Here is a 19400-nt window from a genome sequence, read left to right as displayed (position 1 = left end):
GATGCCATGTGGTCAATTGGAACATTTACCTCCTGCTTTTGTAGACGAGAACCCCCCCCACAAAGCACAAATGTTCCAGTTCTAGGAGAACAGAAATGTGCTTCCTGTGGGCACGTCACATTCAAAGTGCTGCCTGCTGTGTGGGTGGCCCACCCTCAGCCTAGCCCTGCCCCGCAGGCCCCACCAGGGCTTTGGGGGCTGCAGGGCCACACAGAAGACAACCTTGGCAGTGGCCTCATTCCAAATCCAGTTTATTTTGAATTATACCAGTGATACCAAGGAAGACAACCTCACTCAGTTTTGCTGCTGGCCCAGCCTGGTGGCTCATGTGGAGTCATCAAAGAAAGCTTTTGCCGTGGCGTGGGCGACCTTTAGTACTCTCTTCTCCTTTGCATCTGGCCCAGCGTCGTCTCGGGCGAGCCTCACCCAGTACTCCTCAGTCCTGGGCAGGTAGTCTGCAAACTGCTCATCAGGCATCACCAAGGGGTGCTGTGGCTCTTTCATGGGGAAGGAGAATAAGCACATTCAGCTGAGGAAGCAGGCCTGGGTCAGGCAGTGCCGGCCACCTGCTTGGGGCCCAGCGGAGTGAACGCACTCGCACCTGCCTCACGGAAATACCACCGACTGGCGCTGCTCAAACAGCAAGCTGCTCTTATGTGTGAATGTCTTTTTTAAAAACTCAGGCTGGCCTCCGGAGCACATTTACAAAGCAGTCACATTTTAACACACTCACCCTCATCCTCCTCACTGCTGTCCTCGTCCTCCTCTCCGCCCTCAGCACCCTCGGCCGCATCGCTGTCCTCTTCCGAGTCGGTCTCCTCCAGCCACTCCTGAGTTTCTTTAGAGCGAAATGCACATCCGCCGAGTGTCAGTGCACCCAGAGCCGGGGGACCAAGGCCGGGCGCTCCTGAGAGCGCCCTTCTCACTGAAGAAACCTGACCTGAAAGCAAGCTGCCTGCCCCCACCATGTCACAACACACTGTTTTTCCTGGACCCTAACAGAGATGGTGAGGATGAGGCTGGCTATCCCAGAAAACCGACCTCGGAGTTTTCTCCACCCTCACTTTGCTATAAGAAACAAATCTTATACCAGCTGTTTTATACCTTCTCCTACATGTGTGGATTTTAACTCAATTTTTAGTCTCAGATCTCAAAGAAACCAGTCGTGACTTAAGAACTGAGCACTGTACCACTGGCGCCAGCCTGTGGTACAGTGTGAAACTGAAGGAATACGGCAGCTCGGATCCAAGAGCAAACGGGGCCCAGAGGTTCAGGTCAGACAGGAAAGGGGCTGCCAGGTCTGTGTGCACGCAGCAGGCCGCTGGCAACGGGAAGAATTCACAGGTAAACCTGCTTTGCAACCGTGTACCTGTGAGCGGTGCCGGAGAGGTCTAAGGCTCACGGGAGTGGTGTCAAGAGTGAGCCTGTGTCCCGGAAGGAAACCATCCCGCCCCCCCAGTGCCCAGAGCAGGACGGTGTGCAGAGGAGGGCCTCCTCTCTGTGGCCAGGGCCTACCCTCCCATGAACAGCCAGAAAGCACACGGCCCGCCGGCACAGGGTGGCCCTGGGTGGCACTCGGGGGCGCACTTGATGAAACCGCTGTCGGGTGTTCTCACCCCCAACCCGAGGAAGCGCGTACCCCGTGACAGCTCACCTGGACCCGCCTCCACCAGGACAGTCCACTCGTCCATCTTATGCAGGTCAAGGCAGTACAAGTCGTTGAGGGTGACCTGGCGGCTGCCGGCCTCAAACATGCCGCCATAGAGGTAGAGACGGCCGTGCTTCACAGCCAGCATGGCATTGGAGCGGGGGCAGGGTTCCACCGAGGAGCTGCCTGCTTCCTCAGGGCTGTTGTCCTCACCCAACTGTGGCTGTTCTGACGGGCCCGGGGCAACGAGCACCTGCTTAATGGTGACCACAGTCCCGTCCTCTGAGACCACCTCTCTGATTACCTCCAGCGGTGCCTGGGCACTGGCCTCCGCACACTCCTGCTGGTCAGCACCCTCGGGCCCTGCTTTCATGGCCCGCCTGCGCTTCCTCTTCTCCCACTTGGGCCCCTGTTGGCAAAAGGCAGAACAGCCCCCTTTAGTGCTAGGCAGCGTGGCCTGGGAGCTCCAGAGTGTATGGGGAGCACCACCGCCCCTTGCGCAAGTAGACAGCTGGAGGGCTGCACTCCCATCCCACCTACTGGGGGTGCCTCCACCCAGTGTCACCCCTCAGAGGAGGTGGGAGAAGGTGGTGAGTGCAGGATCAGACCCCCACCCTCATCCGACTCTCAGCAGAGGCACTGGGGCCTCACCCGGGGCTGAGCCTCTGCCAAAAAGAACAGCCACCCACCCTCAGCCTCAGGCCCTCACCACCTCGGCCTGAGACCCAAAGGCCCTGGGGGTCCCGGTATTGGGGCAGGGCCCACATGTGCCTCTGGTGCACAGCAGGGACAGAGGTGATCAGTTTTGTGCTTCCAGTGACAGCTCACAGAGCCACACAGACCTGAGGACCTGGGCGTCTCAACACCTGGCCTGGGAGGCAGAACCAGCTGACAAGACCGCACAGCCTCTGGCCGCTGCCACCTACAGAGGTGACAGCCAGGTGCTCCATGTTAGGCCTTATGTCTGGTATACAACACACCGTGGTGACTGCTTTGGAGCCCAACTCTACCTTCATCTGTCCCTCAAACCAGCGGTTCTTGGTGGCATCATAGAAGTATAGGTCATTGAGGAAGTCGCCCTCCAGGCTCTCCTCCTCTTCCTCATCACAGACGCCCCCGAAGAGCAGCGTCTGGTGGTTTGGTGCCATGGCCACGGAAAAGCCGGACCTGGGGGTGGGCCTGGCACCTGAAGGGTTAGTCCGCGTCCACACCCATCTGCCTGTCACAGGAGAGCAGGAAGGAGGTAAGATGTAGGAACGGAAGGGAACCAAGGGCCGGCCAATGGCGTGAATGTCCCCAGAACCCCCAGTGACTAGAACAGGTGAAAAAATGCAAGACTGTGGCTAAAAATACAAGTTTTGCTCCCTCTGTAGAAAAAACACAATTCAATAACCCACCCCAAGCTTAATTCTCCCTGAAGTTTAGTTTATACCAAACTTCAGTGCAAGGGTCACCTTTTTCAAAAACCCTTCAAACGCTGCCCCTGGGACGTTTTCCAGCTGCGGATGGGGCCAGGGGTGAGACAGGGCACGGAGGGGGGCGAGCAGGCCCAGAGCCAGGAGAAGCCCTCACCGCACCCTGGCCTTCATGAGGACCCTCACTCCATCCGCCCTCCCTGCTACGCAGGCTGCAGGGCCTCCCACGAGCAACACCACCTTTCTGTCTTCCTCTGGCTTGTGTCTAATTCCTATGATCACCCTCAAAATGTAACCTAGCGTAAAATGTGGGGGTAAATTTTCCATGTCTAGAAAAAGGAAGTGAGCTATTCCCTCTCACGGGCATTAAAAAAACTTAACAGAACTAGCAAGTGGCAAACATTCTACCGTGTCCTGCCTACGTGTCCCGTCGGTGCACAGCACAGGGTGACTACAGGCTGCGCCCATCAGTGGGCTCTGGGACTGGTTCGTTACCACCAGCCTTTCAGTGCTTGGAGGAGACAGAAAAGGACCCACGTCGGAGTGCCCTGCACGGAGCCAGGTAAGACATACTTGCGTGCCACCTACATATGGGCACGTGTTGGCTCACGGTGTACCATGTCCTTCTCACCAGGGGTCAAGGGCCTGATGGCCAGGATGCTGGGGGCAACACACAAGCTTGGGGTCTCCCTCTCTGGAACACAGTCCAGCTTTCAAGTTCAAGTCCACTGAGGTATAAACTGAGCAAGTTGCTATACGGCTCAACCTAAGTTCCCACTTGAAAATGCAGATGTCCTCATTAGTCATGCAATAAGTTGGCACCTGAGAGGCACCTGGGTAGGAATATTTCTAAAGCCTTGGCTTGAAGAATTTTAAAGCAGAAAAGAGATAAAGGTATTCTGTATAACAATCCCTCATTCTACAGAAGACAGATCTCACGGGGAGATGAAATAATGCACCAGAGGTCATAAAGCAGGCCTAGATCATCCCTGGGTCCAGTCCAGTCCTCTCATCACAAGACCCGCATCACACAAATGAATCACAACCTTGCTTTTTGTAAAGGAGCTTTAAAAAGAGAATGTTGGGGATGCCAACCCCACAGTAAGCATTCCAGAAGTCTACAACCCAGCAGCACTTGATCCTGAGCAAGAACGAGAGAAATGACTAGAAAGCTGTGGTTCCCACTCTCTACAAGGGGAGTTCCCGGACTGGCAGTGTTTTCAGCCAGCCCATCCTCAGCCCCTTCAGAGGGTGAACACTCCTCACCCGCTTCTGCTGTGCGGACATGCGGACAGCTGAGGTTATTTACGTAGTGTCCAGCCTGGCCTGCCCAGGGCGAGGACAGCTTGTCCACAGCTCCGGTCATCACACAGGAGGCTGACCACCAGCCCCAAGTCCACGAGGGCGCCTGGGCTGGTTTCTCTGCCCCGCCTTTTGTAGCAACACGCAGGCCGCCCACGGGCCCATCCTCTCACATGGTACACGAACCTTCTCTCCCTTCCTCGGATTTCAGCAGGAACATATCTGAATGCTGGGTGCCTCTGTCCACATCTTTCTTGACTCTCTGCAAAGGAAACGGGGAGTCGTGTTAGAACTAGCAGGGCACCAGCCACAAGACCTAAGAGTAGATTTTAAATTTTAAAAATCTGCCATTCTAACAACCACGATCGTGCCAGAAACACTCTCCTGCTCTTTCTCACTACAGCTTCCTGTGGCTTCCGCAGCGACCCTGCTTGAAGTGGGTGGGGCTCTGATGCAGACCCGGTGGGACTGCTAATGGTACCACGACGCAGCCACCCCTCCGTTTTCCGTCCCTGCGTGTCTTCGCCTCCCATCATTCAAATCATGTGATGCGGGCCTCACTGCCAGGATCAAATTAATGCTGCAAAAGCCAGCCACTACCCATGTGAAAAGTTCTCTGAGCTTTTAAAACAAGCTCTGGTGTCTGAACCCAGGGTCTTCAGCTTCAAACCAGTGTCGCTAGCTGGCCAGACCAGACACCTCATTCTCCACAGCAATGTCCCCAGGCCTCACGCCGGAGCTGTCACCCAAACACTCGGCAAGTAATATCCTGGGTAGAAGGATCTCAGTAAGTCTTAACTTCTTCGTATTTGTACTTTCAATTGCCTACTTCAACAAAATTTTAATTTCACAATAGTTGTACATGTACAGAAATATTCAGAAGAGAGTACCAAGGACCCCCACCTGCCCCCCACCCAGGTCCCCTACAGTTAACATCTTACACTAGCGGGGCTCCTCCGTCACAATTAATGAACCAAGAGACAAACCGCTGTTAACTGCGACAATTCTTTATTTAGATTTCCTTATATCCCTCTACTGTCCTTTTCTGTTCTAGGACAACAGGCTACACTTAGTCGTCACGGACCCTCTGATTCCTCCAGGCCTGACAGCTGTTAGACTTGCCTTGTTTCTGATCGCAGTTTGAGGAGGGCGGGCCAGGTGCTTTGCAGAATGCTGGTTTCTCCGGACTGCACAGGGCTGTGGGGTCTCCGGGGGTGGGTCCCAGAGGTGCAGCACCCCCCTCATCACATCCCATCAAGGATGCATGCTGTCATCATCCCTTATCACCCCCGACCCCCCCACCAACTTTCCACACTGTCCTCTTCAAGGGGACACCACTTTGAAGCCCCCACTTAGAGGGAAGTCACGCTCCGCCTCTCAGAGGGCGCACTGTTCACCCGATGCCCGTGGAACACTGCACTGGAGCTTTGTCTCCTTTTCAATTTATCTACTCAACCATTCGTCTGTATCATACGGACCATGGTTATTTACAGTGCGCATCGGGCAGCAATTCAGCATCACTGCACGTTGTTGCTGAGGCGGTTCCCGCTTTGGCCACTGGGAACTCTTCCAGTTAGCTCCTGGTTCCTTCGACACGCCCCATCAGTGTGGGTTTCTTACAAATATTTTCTTAGGATCTAGCACGACAAGATGCTCCAGACTCACCTTGTATATTTCTTGCCCTTGTCCTAAAACTGGCCACTTCTCCAAGGAGTCCTGGCTCTTTCTACAGAAGGTGGTGTTAGAAACTAAGATCTGACACTTAAAGGGCCCGAACAGACCAAGAATGGCGCAGGAGGATCTCAGAGCCCCAGAGCCAATAAATCTAAGCGATGAAGAAATAGCGAAACTCACAGACGCACAGTTTAAAACATTGGTGATCAGGATCCTCACAGAACTGGTTGATTATACCGACAAATTAGACAAATATATGAAGGCGAAACTAATTGAAATGAATGGAATTGCACAGGACACCAATAGCAATGAAAAGGAAACTGGGACTCAAATCAATGGAGTGGATCAGAAGAAAGCAAATAATGGCCAAACAGAAAAGAGTCAGGAAGCAAGAATTCAAAGAAATGAGGAGATTCTTAGGAACCTCCAGGACATCTTTAAACGCTCCAACATCCGAATTATAGGGGTACCAGAAGGGGGAAAGGCACAGCCACCAGTGGAAAACTTATTTGAACAAATAATAAAGGAGAATTTCCCCAATCTGGCAAAGGAAATAGACTTCCAGGAAATCCAGGAAGCTCAGAGAGTACCAAAGAAGTTGGACCCAAGAAGGAACACACCAAGGCACATCGTAATTACATTAGCCAAGATTAAAATGAAGGAGAGACTTCTAGAAGCAGCAAGAGCTAAGGGGACAGTCACCTACAAAGGAGTCCCCATCAGACTGTCAGCAGATTTCTCAAAAGAGACCTTACAGGCAAGAAGGGGCTGGAAAGAGGTATTCCAAGTCATGAAATCTAAAGACCTACAACCAAGATTGCTCTATCCAGCAAAACTTTCATTTAAAATGGAAGGACAGATAAGGTGCTTCTCAGATAAGGTCAAATTCAAGGAGTTCATCATCACCAAGCCCTTATTATATGAAATGTTAAAGGGACTTATCTAAGAAAAAGAAGTTAAAGAAACATGAACAGTGAAAGGACAACAAACTCACAGTTATTAACAACCACACCTAAAACGAAAGCAAACTAAAAGGACAGCTAGATCAGGAGTGGAAACATAGAAATGAAGATCTCAAGGAGGGTTAGCAACAGGGGAGTGGGAGGAGGAGAAGGGGGGAGAAGGTACAGAAAATAAGTAGCATAGACAGTAGATAGAAAATAGATGGGGGGGGGGGCAAGAATAGCATGGGAAATATAGAATCTAAAGGACTTGAGACACATGGTCATAAACTAAAGGGGGGGTGATGGTGGGGATGGGGGGGTAGGGTGGAGGGGAATAAAGGGGGAATGGAACAACTGTAACAGCATAATCAATAAAAAAAATAAATAAATTAAAAAAAAAAAAAGAAACTAAGATCTGAGCTCATTGCGCACTCAATGCTGCTGGGTACTGTTGCGTCTTGGACCACTCAGCTGACAAAGCCAGAAAATGTATACGCATAATTCTTTTTCTTTTAACTAATGAGTATTTACTATAAGGAAGGAGGGAAGCTATTTCCCTTTTGGAAACAAAACAAACAATCCAATTGTCCATGTACTGGACATGTGATCTGAATATCCTAAAACCAAGGAGGTTCAACAAGACTCACATGTGGGAAACAGCTGGAGTCTTGGAAAATGAAAACTGGTACAAGCCTCTCGTTTTTCTTCTGGGAATATCTGCACAATTCAAGTGATGGAATTTCTGCATGTTATACCATTACTAAGACTAGATATTCTTCTCTTTTTCTAGCAGGTTAACACTGAGGGAATGGCTGCCACTCCATGCCCACCCATCCTTCCGGACTGAAAGACCCTGCATTATTAGGAACTAAATTCACACCCAGAGGCCTCTCCCACTGGGGGGACAGAGAAGGAACTCAGTGACATCTCTACCTGTCATTCTTGTCATTAGAAACTCAGACAACAGCCATGCTTCAGCCAAACTCTCTCTGGCCTCATGGTTGTCACTGCACCTGCCAACATTAGCTGTACTCTTTTGCTGACAGCAATGATTGCTTCTCAGAACCAATAGGCTTTTATGCCAGAACACTTAAACACACCCTCCTCGAGGCCCTGATAGCCGGAACCCTTCCCAAGGAGGGTTACTAACTCACCCACCCCAACAGCCTCCAGAGTGACCGCCAGGAACAGCTCTGGCTGAGGGACGAGGATGCCACACCCTTCCAACAGGAGCTGACTAGTTAACAGGTCAGCAGGCCCCAGCAACTTTCTCACTGCTCCTTCATAACAATTTCTTTTCTGGAAGAGTAGAGACTTCCTCAAAATCCAATCTCCTTGTTCTCAAAGGGTACAAAAAGCTGCCTTGTATTATTATTATTACTCTCTTATTGTAGATCACCTGTGCCAGATTCTTTCTATTCCTTCAAATCACACCGTCTTTAACTGAACCCAGTTAGTCTTCCCACTGGATTAAACTGTACTAGAAGAGAAAACAGAATTTGCATGAATTTTTGGAGATGCCAAATTTCCATGTCACGAATCGAAGCTCTGAAGAGGGTCCAGCCTTTCTCTAAGGATGAGCCTCCTCCTGTAAGCAGCTCTGACGACTGATGTTAACGCCACACGGCAGTAACCCAGGCCTTCACTCTGCAGAGCGGAACTATCCCTCCACTCACACATTTCTGTCCTAGATAGTATTAATGGAATCCAAAGACATCTGAGAGGGAGATGTGCATGAAGTGCTACAACATCAAGTTGAAAAAAACCTCAACTGTCTCTGAAACTATCCAGCATGTCTGTGAGACCCCAGAGATCTGCACTGGGCTGTATACACCACCCTCCCCTTCCCAGGCCCAGGCTGTGACCTTGCAGCCCGCACCCGAGCTCTGTACCCATGTCCTTGAACCAGCAGCTCCACCTCCCTCATTCTTAGACTCCAAGATGGACTCATTTCAACTGTCATGGGAACGGACACCCCAGGCCACCCCCAGACTCCCATTTTCAGTGCATCCAGTCCTTGGAAAAGGTGGCAACAGCTCTGACATGAGCAAAGGCCCCGCACTCCAAAGAACGAAACTCAGCAGCAACCTTGCTCTCTGGGACATTCCAAAGTTCATCCCCAAAGGGCAGAGGAGGTTCCTTAGAAAGTAGCTGCAACCTGGTCAAGATTCAAACAAAATAAAAAGCCCTGAAAGAGAGAAGCTAGCTTCAAGTTAACTGCTCTTCCAGGGCCAACTAGAGCAGCCTCACAACACATCCAAACCAGGATCTGTGCGAACACAGAAAGCTCCAGCCCTGAGAGCTAAGAAACAGCAACACAACAAACAGTGAGGGCAGGAGGCCCGCCAGCCTGGCAGTCCCATTTCCAGCTCACTGACAGAAACAGCCCGATCTGCATGTGTGCTCAAGACATCCTCGCAGACAGGCAAGGACTGGCTCTGGTCCTCCCCCTTACTCATGGTTTCACTTTCCCCATTTCATTCAAACTGTAGTCAATCAAAATAAACAACTCACATTTTTAAACTGCAAGTCGTTATGAAACAGCACGATGAAACCTTGTGCCATCCCACCAGAGACATGAATCGTTCCTCTGATGTCTCCACACTGTATATGCTTCCTGCCCATTAGTCAGTCACTAATCAAATCAGTTATCAAGTCAACTGTGATGGTATCATAGTGTGTGTTCAAGTCACCCTTATGTGCTTACTAATAATGCCCAAAGCATAGGGGCAGTGAGGCCAGCAATTCAGATACGCCAGTGAGAAGCCATGTTTCCATTAATTGAATATGAGCGTTCCTGACTTAATAAGGAGAGAAAAAAACCTGTATGCTGAGGTTGCTAAGATGCACAGTAAGAACAAATCTTCTAACCATGAAACTGTAAAGAGGAAAAATAAATTCATGCTGCTTTTGCCGTCGTACCTCAAACTGCAAAAGTTAAGGCCACAGCACATGTAAGTTAGTTAAGGTGGAAAAGGCATTCAATTTGTGGGTGGAAGACGTGAACAGAAAAATGTGCTGCAACTAAGGACAACGCGCTGCGCCAGAAAGCGCTGAGCCCACAGAAGGACTTCCGTGAGGAGTCCCTGAACTCAGTGACACCAAGCCGTTCGCTGCAAGGTCGCCGAACAGTGAGACTCAAGAGTTGGTCTGGACTGAAAAATATAAAAATGACTGGAGAAAGAGCGAGCAAGCATTCATAAATTTATTACGGTACATTGTTATAACTCTCTTCTATTTGATTATTAGTTATTGTTGTTACTCTTTTACTGAATCTAATTTATAAATTAAACTCTATCACAGGTATGTGCATATAGGAAAAACGTAGTACACACAGGGTTTGCTACTCTCCATGGTTGCAGGCATCCACTGGGAGTCTTAAAACACACTCCCCACACGTAAGGAGACCACGGTACTTCAAACTTCCCTGGATCCCTCTTGGTTCACGTGTCTCGAGCAGTGCTGAGGTGGCAGACTGACTTCTGTTCCTTAGCCTGCCAACGTTCTAGGCCAACTTTCAGCACCCTCGGCATCTTGGCCAATTGGAGGTCAGGTCAGATTCATAAAGTTATCAGAATTTCATACTGATTCCCCCAAATTTACAATGGCAGCAGTTTTTCAAAACCAGACACAGTGATGGGTGAGGTCCCCAGCTGGACCATTCACGAAACACAGAAACCACAGGGAGGTTGTTCTTTCTGACGCCTCATGATTGAAGACCCTACTTTTGCAGCCTACTCGGAGATGGTTCCAAGGCGCTGTCTCTGGACAATGCGCTCCGCAGGCTATCAGCCCACCGTGAAGGTCACCCAGCCGCCCCTCTTGCCAGGTGGTAATGCCTGGTGAGGAGAAGCTCTCTCATCAGGAGGCTCCCTGTGAAAGACACCCCAGAAAAGACTTGGGCAGACTACTGTCACTTATTCCATGCCTACTGCCTGCTTAGACTAATCACTTATTAGTATTTCATAGAATTCACAACTCAAATTTTTCACTCCTTCTGATCAGTTCCCCGCCCCCCCATAAATCCAAACAGACGAGCCTTCTACTGCAATCCAAATGCCACAGACCTGGAGTAAATGGACTCGGATTAGCCACCTGGATAGTTCATGTGGTGAGCTAGAGAAAAGCAGGCACCAAGAACTAGGCACTGTTTCAGTTAAAGTTGCACTCTGTGCGCATCACCCAGGATTACTCCATGAAGCACGTGCCGTGATAAAGCACTGGGTCTGGTCACTCCGCCCAGCCTCCGGCCACTGCGGTCTGTCTGTCCGGACCCTCCTGTCGAACACCTAGCTGAGGTGGGGCAGGCCACTGCTGAGAAAACGCATCGATCTTCTCTTTCCAGAACAAAGGCTGACTGCTCATTGGGGTGGGTGGGGGTATGGAAGAAGGTGGGCACAGGACACCTCCCTGCCACAGCTGTCCCAACCCCCTGCCCCCGCCCCATCCGGCAGCCTGCTCAGCCACCAAGTCAAAGGGCTCATTTCATCTGGAGGAAGTGAGAATTAAGTGAGAATTAAAACTACATGAGATGGCAGACATCGACCAGAAAGGCTAAAAGTAAAAAGTGTGACATCAGCAAAAACAATGGATGAACTGGTGTTACATAACAAATACTAATAACCAGCATGAATGTGCAATGTGGCGGAATCTCAAACCATGCTGAGTGGAAGGACCCTTTCTCTAAAGAACACATGTTGCATGACTGCATCTGTCCCAGGTTCCAGAAGAGGCAAATCGAACATATGGTGGGAAAGGCAAGAAGAGTCCTTGCCTCTGGAGGGTGGTGAGGTCAGGGGGTGGCCAGGACGGGCACGGCAACCAAGGCTCACAGGTACACGCATTTGTCATAACCAAAGAGTATGCACTCAAAATGTGTGCAATTCACTGTAGGTATCTGAAAAGTTCAACAGTGAACTCTACGTAACAACAACACACGCATTCTGGTATTCAGGGAGGAGTGCACAGATGTCTCTGCACTTTTCTCCAAAATACATCAACAATGAGTGCGCAGCAGTATAGATTTGAACAAATATGTACTAAAACAAGTATACTGAAATATCAATAGGTGGGAAGATGTATAAGTATTCGCTAATTCTTTCTGGTCAGTGAATGTTGGGAAATTTTCAAAATAAAGAAAATCCTACAATGAGATACCAGTGCATCCTCTTGGGGCCAGACCCGCCCACACATTGGTGAAGTGCAGGTGAGCACAAGTGACAGGAATGCTAGTGGGCAGGACGCTGTGAGGGGCACACTGTGTGGAGGCCACGGCCAGCAGGAGACGCCCTAAGGGCTGCACATTAAATACACAAACACTAATGAAAACTGATGAGGACAAAAAAGGTTTTAAGTAATTGTACGATTCCGTGTTAAGCCGCACTGACTGCCGTCCTGGCCCAACGCAGCCCGCAGTTGGGCGCCCCTGCAACAGAGTGTGCACCCGAGAGATGTGCACAGGATGCTGCGCCTGCAGGTTGGCACTGCTTGCAGGTGAGAAAAGAAAAGGCCCATTCGCAGTAGGAGACACAAGTTGTGGTATAGTCTACAATGGAATGACATGTGGCATGAGACCCCCCCACGAACCGAATTACTCATACTGCAGCGTTTTTCAGACATGCAGATTAGAACATAATCTAGAGTAGATTAACGCCACTTCTGTCCATCTCTAATTCAATAAAAAGAATAATTTAGCCCCGGCTGGTGTGGCTCAGTGGATTGAGTGCGGGCCTGTGAATTAAGGGATTGCGGTTCAATTCCCAGTCAGGGCACATGCCTGGGTTGCAAGCCAGTTCCAAGTGGGGACACACAAGAGGCAACCATACATTGATATTTCTCTCCTTCTCTCCTTCCCTTCCCCTCTAAAGATAAATAAATAAAATCTTTAAAAAAAAGAATCATTTGTATGAAACTCTATGTAGTAAATTGTTACTGGTGAAATTGAAAAGGCAACAGACAGAAGGTACTGGACTTCCCTGCACACCACGCCTTACCTGTTTTGAGTAGCCCCCATAAACGACGATGCCGCCCTGGGGGGTGACAGACATCTGGCAGCCCGATCTGGGTGTGGGGCCAGTCCCCGACGGGGACAGCTTGCTCCACGCGAAAGTGTCCAGGTTAAAGGCGTACACATCATTGTAATAGATGTAATCTCTGGTTACAATAAATAAAGTCACACAAACAAAAACACGGTGACATTAAAAAGCAGACCTAATTTAAAGTTAAGTTTTCCACCATTTGTACTGTCAGTTTAATTAAAAGTTAAATTCATGACAGGACAGGAAGTTTATGAGTTTGCATTTGAACATAAAAATAATGCTAGACCATAGAAATATAGTTAACTTGTCCAGATCGGAAAGTCTTTCTAATCTGAAAGTTCTACCATACTTCCTTTATATAGTTTATAAAATCACCATCTTGCAAATAATTACATTAGGTTACTATGCAAGTAATTTTAAGCTTAACAATGAATTACAGACCTAAATAAATGATCAGGATGGAGATATGTGCAGCTCGGCAAAAGCCGTGAAGATTGAGTACGGGCCTGTGAACCAAAGGTTACAACAAGAAGCCTTCACTTTCTGACTGGCAGCGTGATCAATGCAACCTTTGGTGGGTAGAATAGGGAGGCTTGTAGTTTTTAAAAGACTTCACCACATTCCACTGTTTCCTCAGATTTCCCACTGCAGATTTTCAGCAAAAATATCCTATTCTGAACATACAGTCAACTGCTCTTTGGTTTTTAAAAGTCAAACTCACCTGTTTAATACAAACAGTAATGACACAGCTACTTGTTCTAGTGCCTTCATCTTTTTGTTATGTTTGAAATATGTCATAAACAAGAATTCTAACCAAGTAACAGATGACAAAAGCTTTGGGAAAAAGTTCTAATTTTGAGATGGTTGCAAATGACAAGCACTGTACAACTGGACTCACTGTATAACCTGGAGCACCAGGACAGGGCCGCCCCGCACACAGTGGGTGCTGAATTAGCCCGCTGACAAAACCATGCATCCCCACGTCTGTACATGACAGTTATGTCTTTTAATAAAAATGTTCCAAGAATAAAAACGACCATCCTTTGGGGATTAACTTTTAAAAATAGCCCAGGCTCTCTTGTCCAAATGGCAATGACTAGCCAAACTCCTACTCAGCAGGTGGGCAGACCTGGGGCAGTGAGCCGAGCCGAGGGCAGGGGGACAGAACATAAGACCCACTGAAAATCAACAATCTTTGGGTAAGGCCAAGTTCTACTCCTTACTAGTTCTCTTGGTTTCCTCAATTTTCACTTGAGATACTGAAATAGCTTTAAGAGAATGTGTAAGAGCCACCTGGTAAACTGCACCACAAGACATAAAACTGAAGATTTTTTATGCCCAAGTTATGCCTTTAAGGCTATAAAATCACTTGTTTAATTTGAATTATACTTGTAAAATCCCACCCAAAAGCATTTAAGAATTTATATCTGTTTCTCAATTCATAAAAACATTCTTTATTCATGAAGAAAATGGAAGCGTTAATGGAGCCAAATTATACTACAATCCTCGGCCGAGAGTGTGGGAGTGGGAAAAAATTATAGCGCTCACTCCTTGCTCACCAAACGCCTCCTTCTTCACATGTGTGTGTGAGGGTTTCATTTCATAAGCCAGTCATTATCAAAAAAAATTGTGCAAATGGATCTGTAATGTAACAAAGTGTCAATGTGGACTTCACAATGAACAAACTGATAAGTATGCTATTTTTTAAAGGAGAGAGGAGAGTGAAAATGAGGCACTCAGAGAAAGATATCCGCCCACCTTCTTTGACAAGGTCATGGTCAGAGAAAAAACACTGCAAACATGGCCTTCACCAGGCATTAGTCTAGACATTTACTACCCAAATGCTACTGTATTACGATGGCCACATTTCTGTGGAATATACTAACCTCTTCACCACATACCTTGTGTTTCTAGACTACACTAAGGATATTCAAGAGGGTATCTGTACAGACAACAGGCTTAAAACAATCAGGGCCCTCTAGGCTGGCCTGGGAAACCAGTGTGCTGTATACCAAGGTGTCCATGACACTGGAGGAGAAGTGGAGAGCCCTCCTCAGATGCCACTGCAGAAGCTGCATTCCCCAGTGAGGGAGGGGTCCCCCGGCCAGCAGCATCAGCATCACCTGCAAGTCTGCAGAAATGCAGATCCTCGGGCCCCAGGCCTACTGAGTCGGAACCCTGAGGTGGGCTCAGCAGCCAGAGTTTTAACCAGCCCTCCAGGGGATCCTGTACCAGGCTCAAGTCCAAGAACCCTGTGTTAGATAAGACTGACCACAACATCTGCAGGGCTCGGTGCAAAATAAAAATGTGAGGCCTGTTCAATGATTGTTAAGAATTTCAGGACAGTAAGAGCAGAGCAGTAAACCAAGCTCAGGCCCTCCTATGTGTGGGGCCCTGGTTGGCTACTTGAGCTGCAAGCCCATGAAGCTGGTACTGGTTTCAGGAGACGGCAGCATTTTCCACACGTATTCAGAATAATTCTTCCCGTAAAAACTCCACTCCTTACTACTCCAGGAAAGAAAACTCTTTCTGCTATTGGCACCGACCTTGTACTCTCATGGAAGCCACCAAAAAGTATCAACTGTCTCTTCCAGGCTACCATCCGATGTCCACTCCGACCTGAAGGACCTCCTGGTGATCTGAAGTTAAAAAACAACAACAAAAGACCACTCTTCAGATCGATTTCTGTTTTGCAAGCACTTACAGAATACCATTTAATTTGACCGGGAGCCTTTTTAGACTTCAATGAGCTCCTTGAAAATGCTGAAAATATGAACCCCAACACTGGCAGGTTTTCTTTAATAGAGAGGAATGTTCATGGTGTATTATCTGCTTACAAGCACATCTATGATGAAAATAAGAAACAAACCTAGCCTACCTCCATGGACATTTTTTTAATGAAAAGAGTGGGACCTCCTCAAGCAGAGCCTCCGGCGGGTCCTTCAGGAGGAGGCCAGGAGAAAGCGTTGTTATCACAGATGACAGGGACACGTGTGTCACTGCCCCGGAAGACCTTCCCTGAGATGGGCGCAGAGGCAGGAGGCCGCATGCTGATGGCCCTGACTGTAGGCTTAAGCTGATGTAGGCGTTTGTGTCTTAGTTTTTAACAAAAAATGTTTAAAAAGTAAAATAAAAATGAAAAACTTTTAAATGGATAAAAGCTTATGAAATGAGGATATAAAGAAAGAAAATATATTTGTACAGCTACATGACGTCTGGGTTTTACATATTTAGCGTGGCCTGAGTGTGCGGTGTTCACAGAGCCCGCAGTGGTGCACAGGAATGACCGAGGCCTTCTCACTCACTCCGCACCCATTCACTGACTTGCCCACAGCAGCTTCCAGTCCTGCAAGTGCCCTCTACAGGTGCAGCGTTTTTTATCTTTGGTACTGTACTTTTACTATACATTTTCAATGTTTATCGCTTACAGTATTTGGTACAGTAACATGATGTGCAAGCTTGCAGCCCAGGAACAACGGGCTGGACTACACAGCCTAAGGGTGCAGCAGGCTGTGCCGTCCAGGTGTACGGAAGTGCAGTCCGTGACGTTTGCACAATGACAGAATCGCCTACTGACACATTCCTCAGAACACATGCCCATCAGTAAACACTGCACACGTTTTAAAGTTCTTCAGAGAAATGGAAAATAATACACATCGGAAACACACAGAGCATCGAAAAAGGTAAAAATCATAAAAATTTTTACCTAGTTGATCTAAAAGATAACAATTTGTTCAAAATAATGGACAATGTATTTCATTATGTATACTTATATCTAAGTAAAAGGAATGACAGCAATGATACAAAGAACAGGTAAAGAATTAGAATTATTTATTTTATTTTATTTATTTATCTTTAGAAGGGAAGGGAAGGAGAGAGGGAGAGAAATATCAATGTATGGTTGCTTCTGGTGGATCCCCTGCTGGGAACTGGCCTGCAACCCAGGCATGTGCCCTGACTGGGAATCAAACTGCGATCTTTTGGTTCACAGGTCCGTGCTCAATCCACTGACCTACACCAGCCAGAGCAAGAATCAGAATTATTTTTTACAATAAAGTATTCAGATCACTCATGCAGTCACACAGTGTTATTTGAAAGTATACTTGGATTAGTTGTAAATGTCAGGCAACCACTAAAAAAACAGTATAACTCATATGCTAGGAAAGGAGAGAAAATATGTAATCATATAAAATGCTCAATTAAAACCACAAAAGTCAAAAAGAGTGAAAGAAAAACATAACAAATAACAAAACAGAAAACAATAATGAATGTAATAAAAATTAAGCCAACTGTAGCATAATTAATTCTAATGTCAATGATCTAAATGCACGAATTAAAAGTCACAAGTTGTCAGAGTAGATCAAGGCACAAGAGCCAGCAATACATTGTCTACAAGAAACCCACGTTAAAGGCACATACGGATTGAAAGTAAATGGATGCCGAAGACTGTGCTAACAGTAATCAAAGGAAAGTAAGAGTAGCTAAATTCATTTCAGACAGAACAGACTTCAAAACAAGAGAGTTATCAGGGATTTTTTAAAAGACATTACATAACTGTAAAGGGAAATTGTAAAAATTCTCTAAAAAGACATAACAATTCTTAACACATTTGCACCTAACAACAAAGCACCCAAACTATGTGAAGGTAAAACGAATAGAATAGCAGTAAGAGACAGAGGAATTCACCATTGCAGTTGGAGAAATTAATGTCTTTCTCTAAAAAATGAACAGATACAGCAGGGGGAAATCAGTAAGGACACAGCTGAACTCAACTAACTCAATCAACTGGATACAACTGACATCTATAGAACACTTCATCCAACAAAAGCAGAATACACTTTTTTCTCAAGCTCACACAGAACATTCACAAAGACAGACCATGTTCTGGGCCAGAAAACACACTTTAATGAATGTTAAAAAGCGACAATCGGCCCCAGCTGATGTGGCTCAGTGGATTAAGTGCCGTCCTGCAAACCAAAGGGTTGCTGGTTCGATTCCCAGTCAGAGAACATGGCTGGGTTGGGGGTGTGTGACAGACAACCACACACTGGTGTTTCTCTCCCTCTTCTTCTCCCTCCCTTCCCTTCTCTCTAAAAATAAATAGGTAAAATCTTTAAAACAATTAAAATAAGAAAAATAAAAATCATACAAAGTCTGCTTTGGAGTTAAACTAGAGCACAATGGAATTGAACTAGAAATCAATAACAGAAAGATAACTGAAAAATCCCCAAATATGCAAAGTGTAAACAACATACTTCTAAATAACACATGGGTCGAAGGAGAAATTTTAAAATATTCTGAACTAAATGAAAATGAAAACTACTCATCAAAATTTGTGGGCTGTAGAGAAAACAGTGCTAAGGAGTAAATTTATAGGATTGAATGCATATTAGAAAAAGATCAAGAATCAATAGTCTAAATTTCTACCTTAGGAAAGTGAAAAAAGGGAAATCAAACCCAAAGTAAGCAGATGAAAACAAATAATAAGAAATAGGCCAGAAATTAATGAAATTAAAAACAGAAAATAGAGAAGAATCAACAAAACCAAAATCTGGCTCTTCAGAAAGATCAGTAAAATTGACAAGCCTCTAACCAAGCTAAGAGGAAATGAAGACACAAATGACTGATACCAGAAATGAAAGTGGAAACATCACTACATACCCCCATGGAAATCGAAAGAATAAAGGAAGGGTATGAACAACTCCATGTCCACAAATCTGATTACCCAGATGAAATGGGCCAATTCCTTAAAAGACAATTTTCCAAAACCCACACAAGAAGAAACAGACGATCTTAAGAGGCCTCTTTCTATTAAAGAAATGGAATCAAAATTAATAGCCTTCAAAAACAGATAGCACCAGGCCCAGATGGGTGTGCTGGTGAATTCTAACAAACACTGAAGGAAATTATAGCAATCCTCTATAATGTCTTCCAGAGGGTCATTCCTGTCCTCTATCCAGTACTATCCTAATACCAAAACCAGACAAAGGCATCACAAGATGACTACAGACCAACGTCTCTAGTGATCACAGATGCAAAAATCCTAGCAAAATACTAGCAAAAATAAAATACTAGCAAAATGAATCCGAATACTACAAAAATATGATGACCAAGTGGGATTTATGCTGGGTATGCCAGTCCAACATTTAAAAATCAATTAATATAATCTACCACATCAATAAAGTAAAAAAGAAAAATCCCATGACAATAAAGGCCATTTAACAAAGCACCTGTTCATGATTAATAAAAAACCCCCTCAGTAAACTAGGAACAGAGAACATTCTGAACTTGATAAAGAACTACCAAAAAAAAATCTACAGCTAATACCACACTTAATAATTAAAAACTCAAAGCTTGCCCATCTAGGACAAACCCTTTC

General features: G+C 46.7%; 1 protein-coding gene across 2 annotated transcripts in view; it reads right to left on the bottom strand.

Annotated features, from left to right (window-relative positions):
* Positions 1-234: 234 nt before the first annotated feature.
* The window catches only part of KLHDC4 (kelch domain containing 4), a 59414-nt gene continuing 40248 nt past the window's right edge, over positions 235-19400 (bottom strand). For both annotated transcript variants that reach the window (XM_037142366.2, XM_037142367.2), the window contains 7 exons: positions 15568-15660; positions 12977-13136; positions 4552-4627; positions 2659-2867; positions 1655-2057; positions 734-838; positions 235-497 (listed from right to left, as the gene is read on the bottom strand). In XM_037142366.2, coding sequence (XP_036998261.2) covers positions 325-497; positions 734-838; positions 1655-2057; positions 2659-2867; positions 4552-4627; positions 12977-13136; positions 15568-15660 — 1219 coding nt within the window. In that variant the 3' untranslated portion in view covers positions 235-324. The remainder of the gene's footprint in view (positions 498-733; positions 839-1654; positions 2058-2658; positions 2868-4551; positions 4628-12976; positions 13137-15567; positions 15661-19400) is intronic.

This window comes from Artibeus jamaicensis, unplaced genomic scaffold, assembly GCF_021234435.1.
Source record: "Artibeus jamaicensis isolate MK-2021 breed Jamaican fruit bat unplaced genomic scaffold, CSHL_Jam_final contig_464, whole genome shotgun sequence".
Classification (NCBI taxonomy): domain Eukaryota; kingdom Metazoa; phylum Chordata; class Mammalia; order Chiroptera; family Phyllostomidae; genus Artibeus; species Artibeus jamaicensis.
Note: the sequence above shows the minus strand (reverse complement) of the source record. Positions and strands in the feature narration are given on the sequence as shown.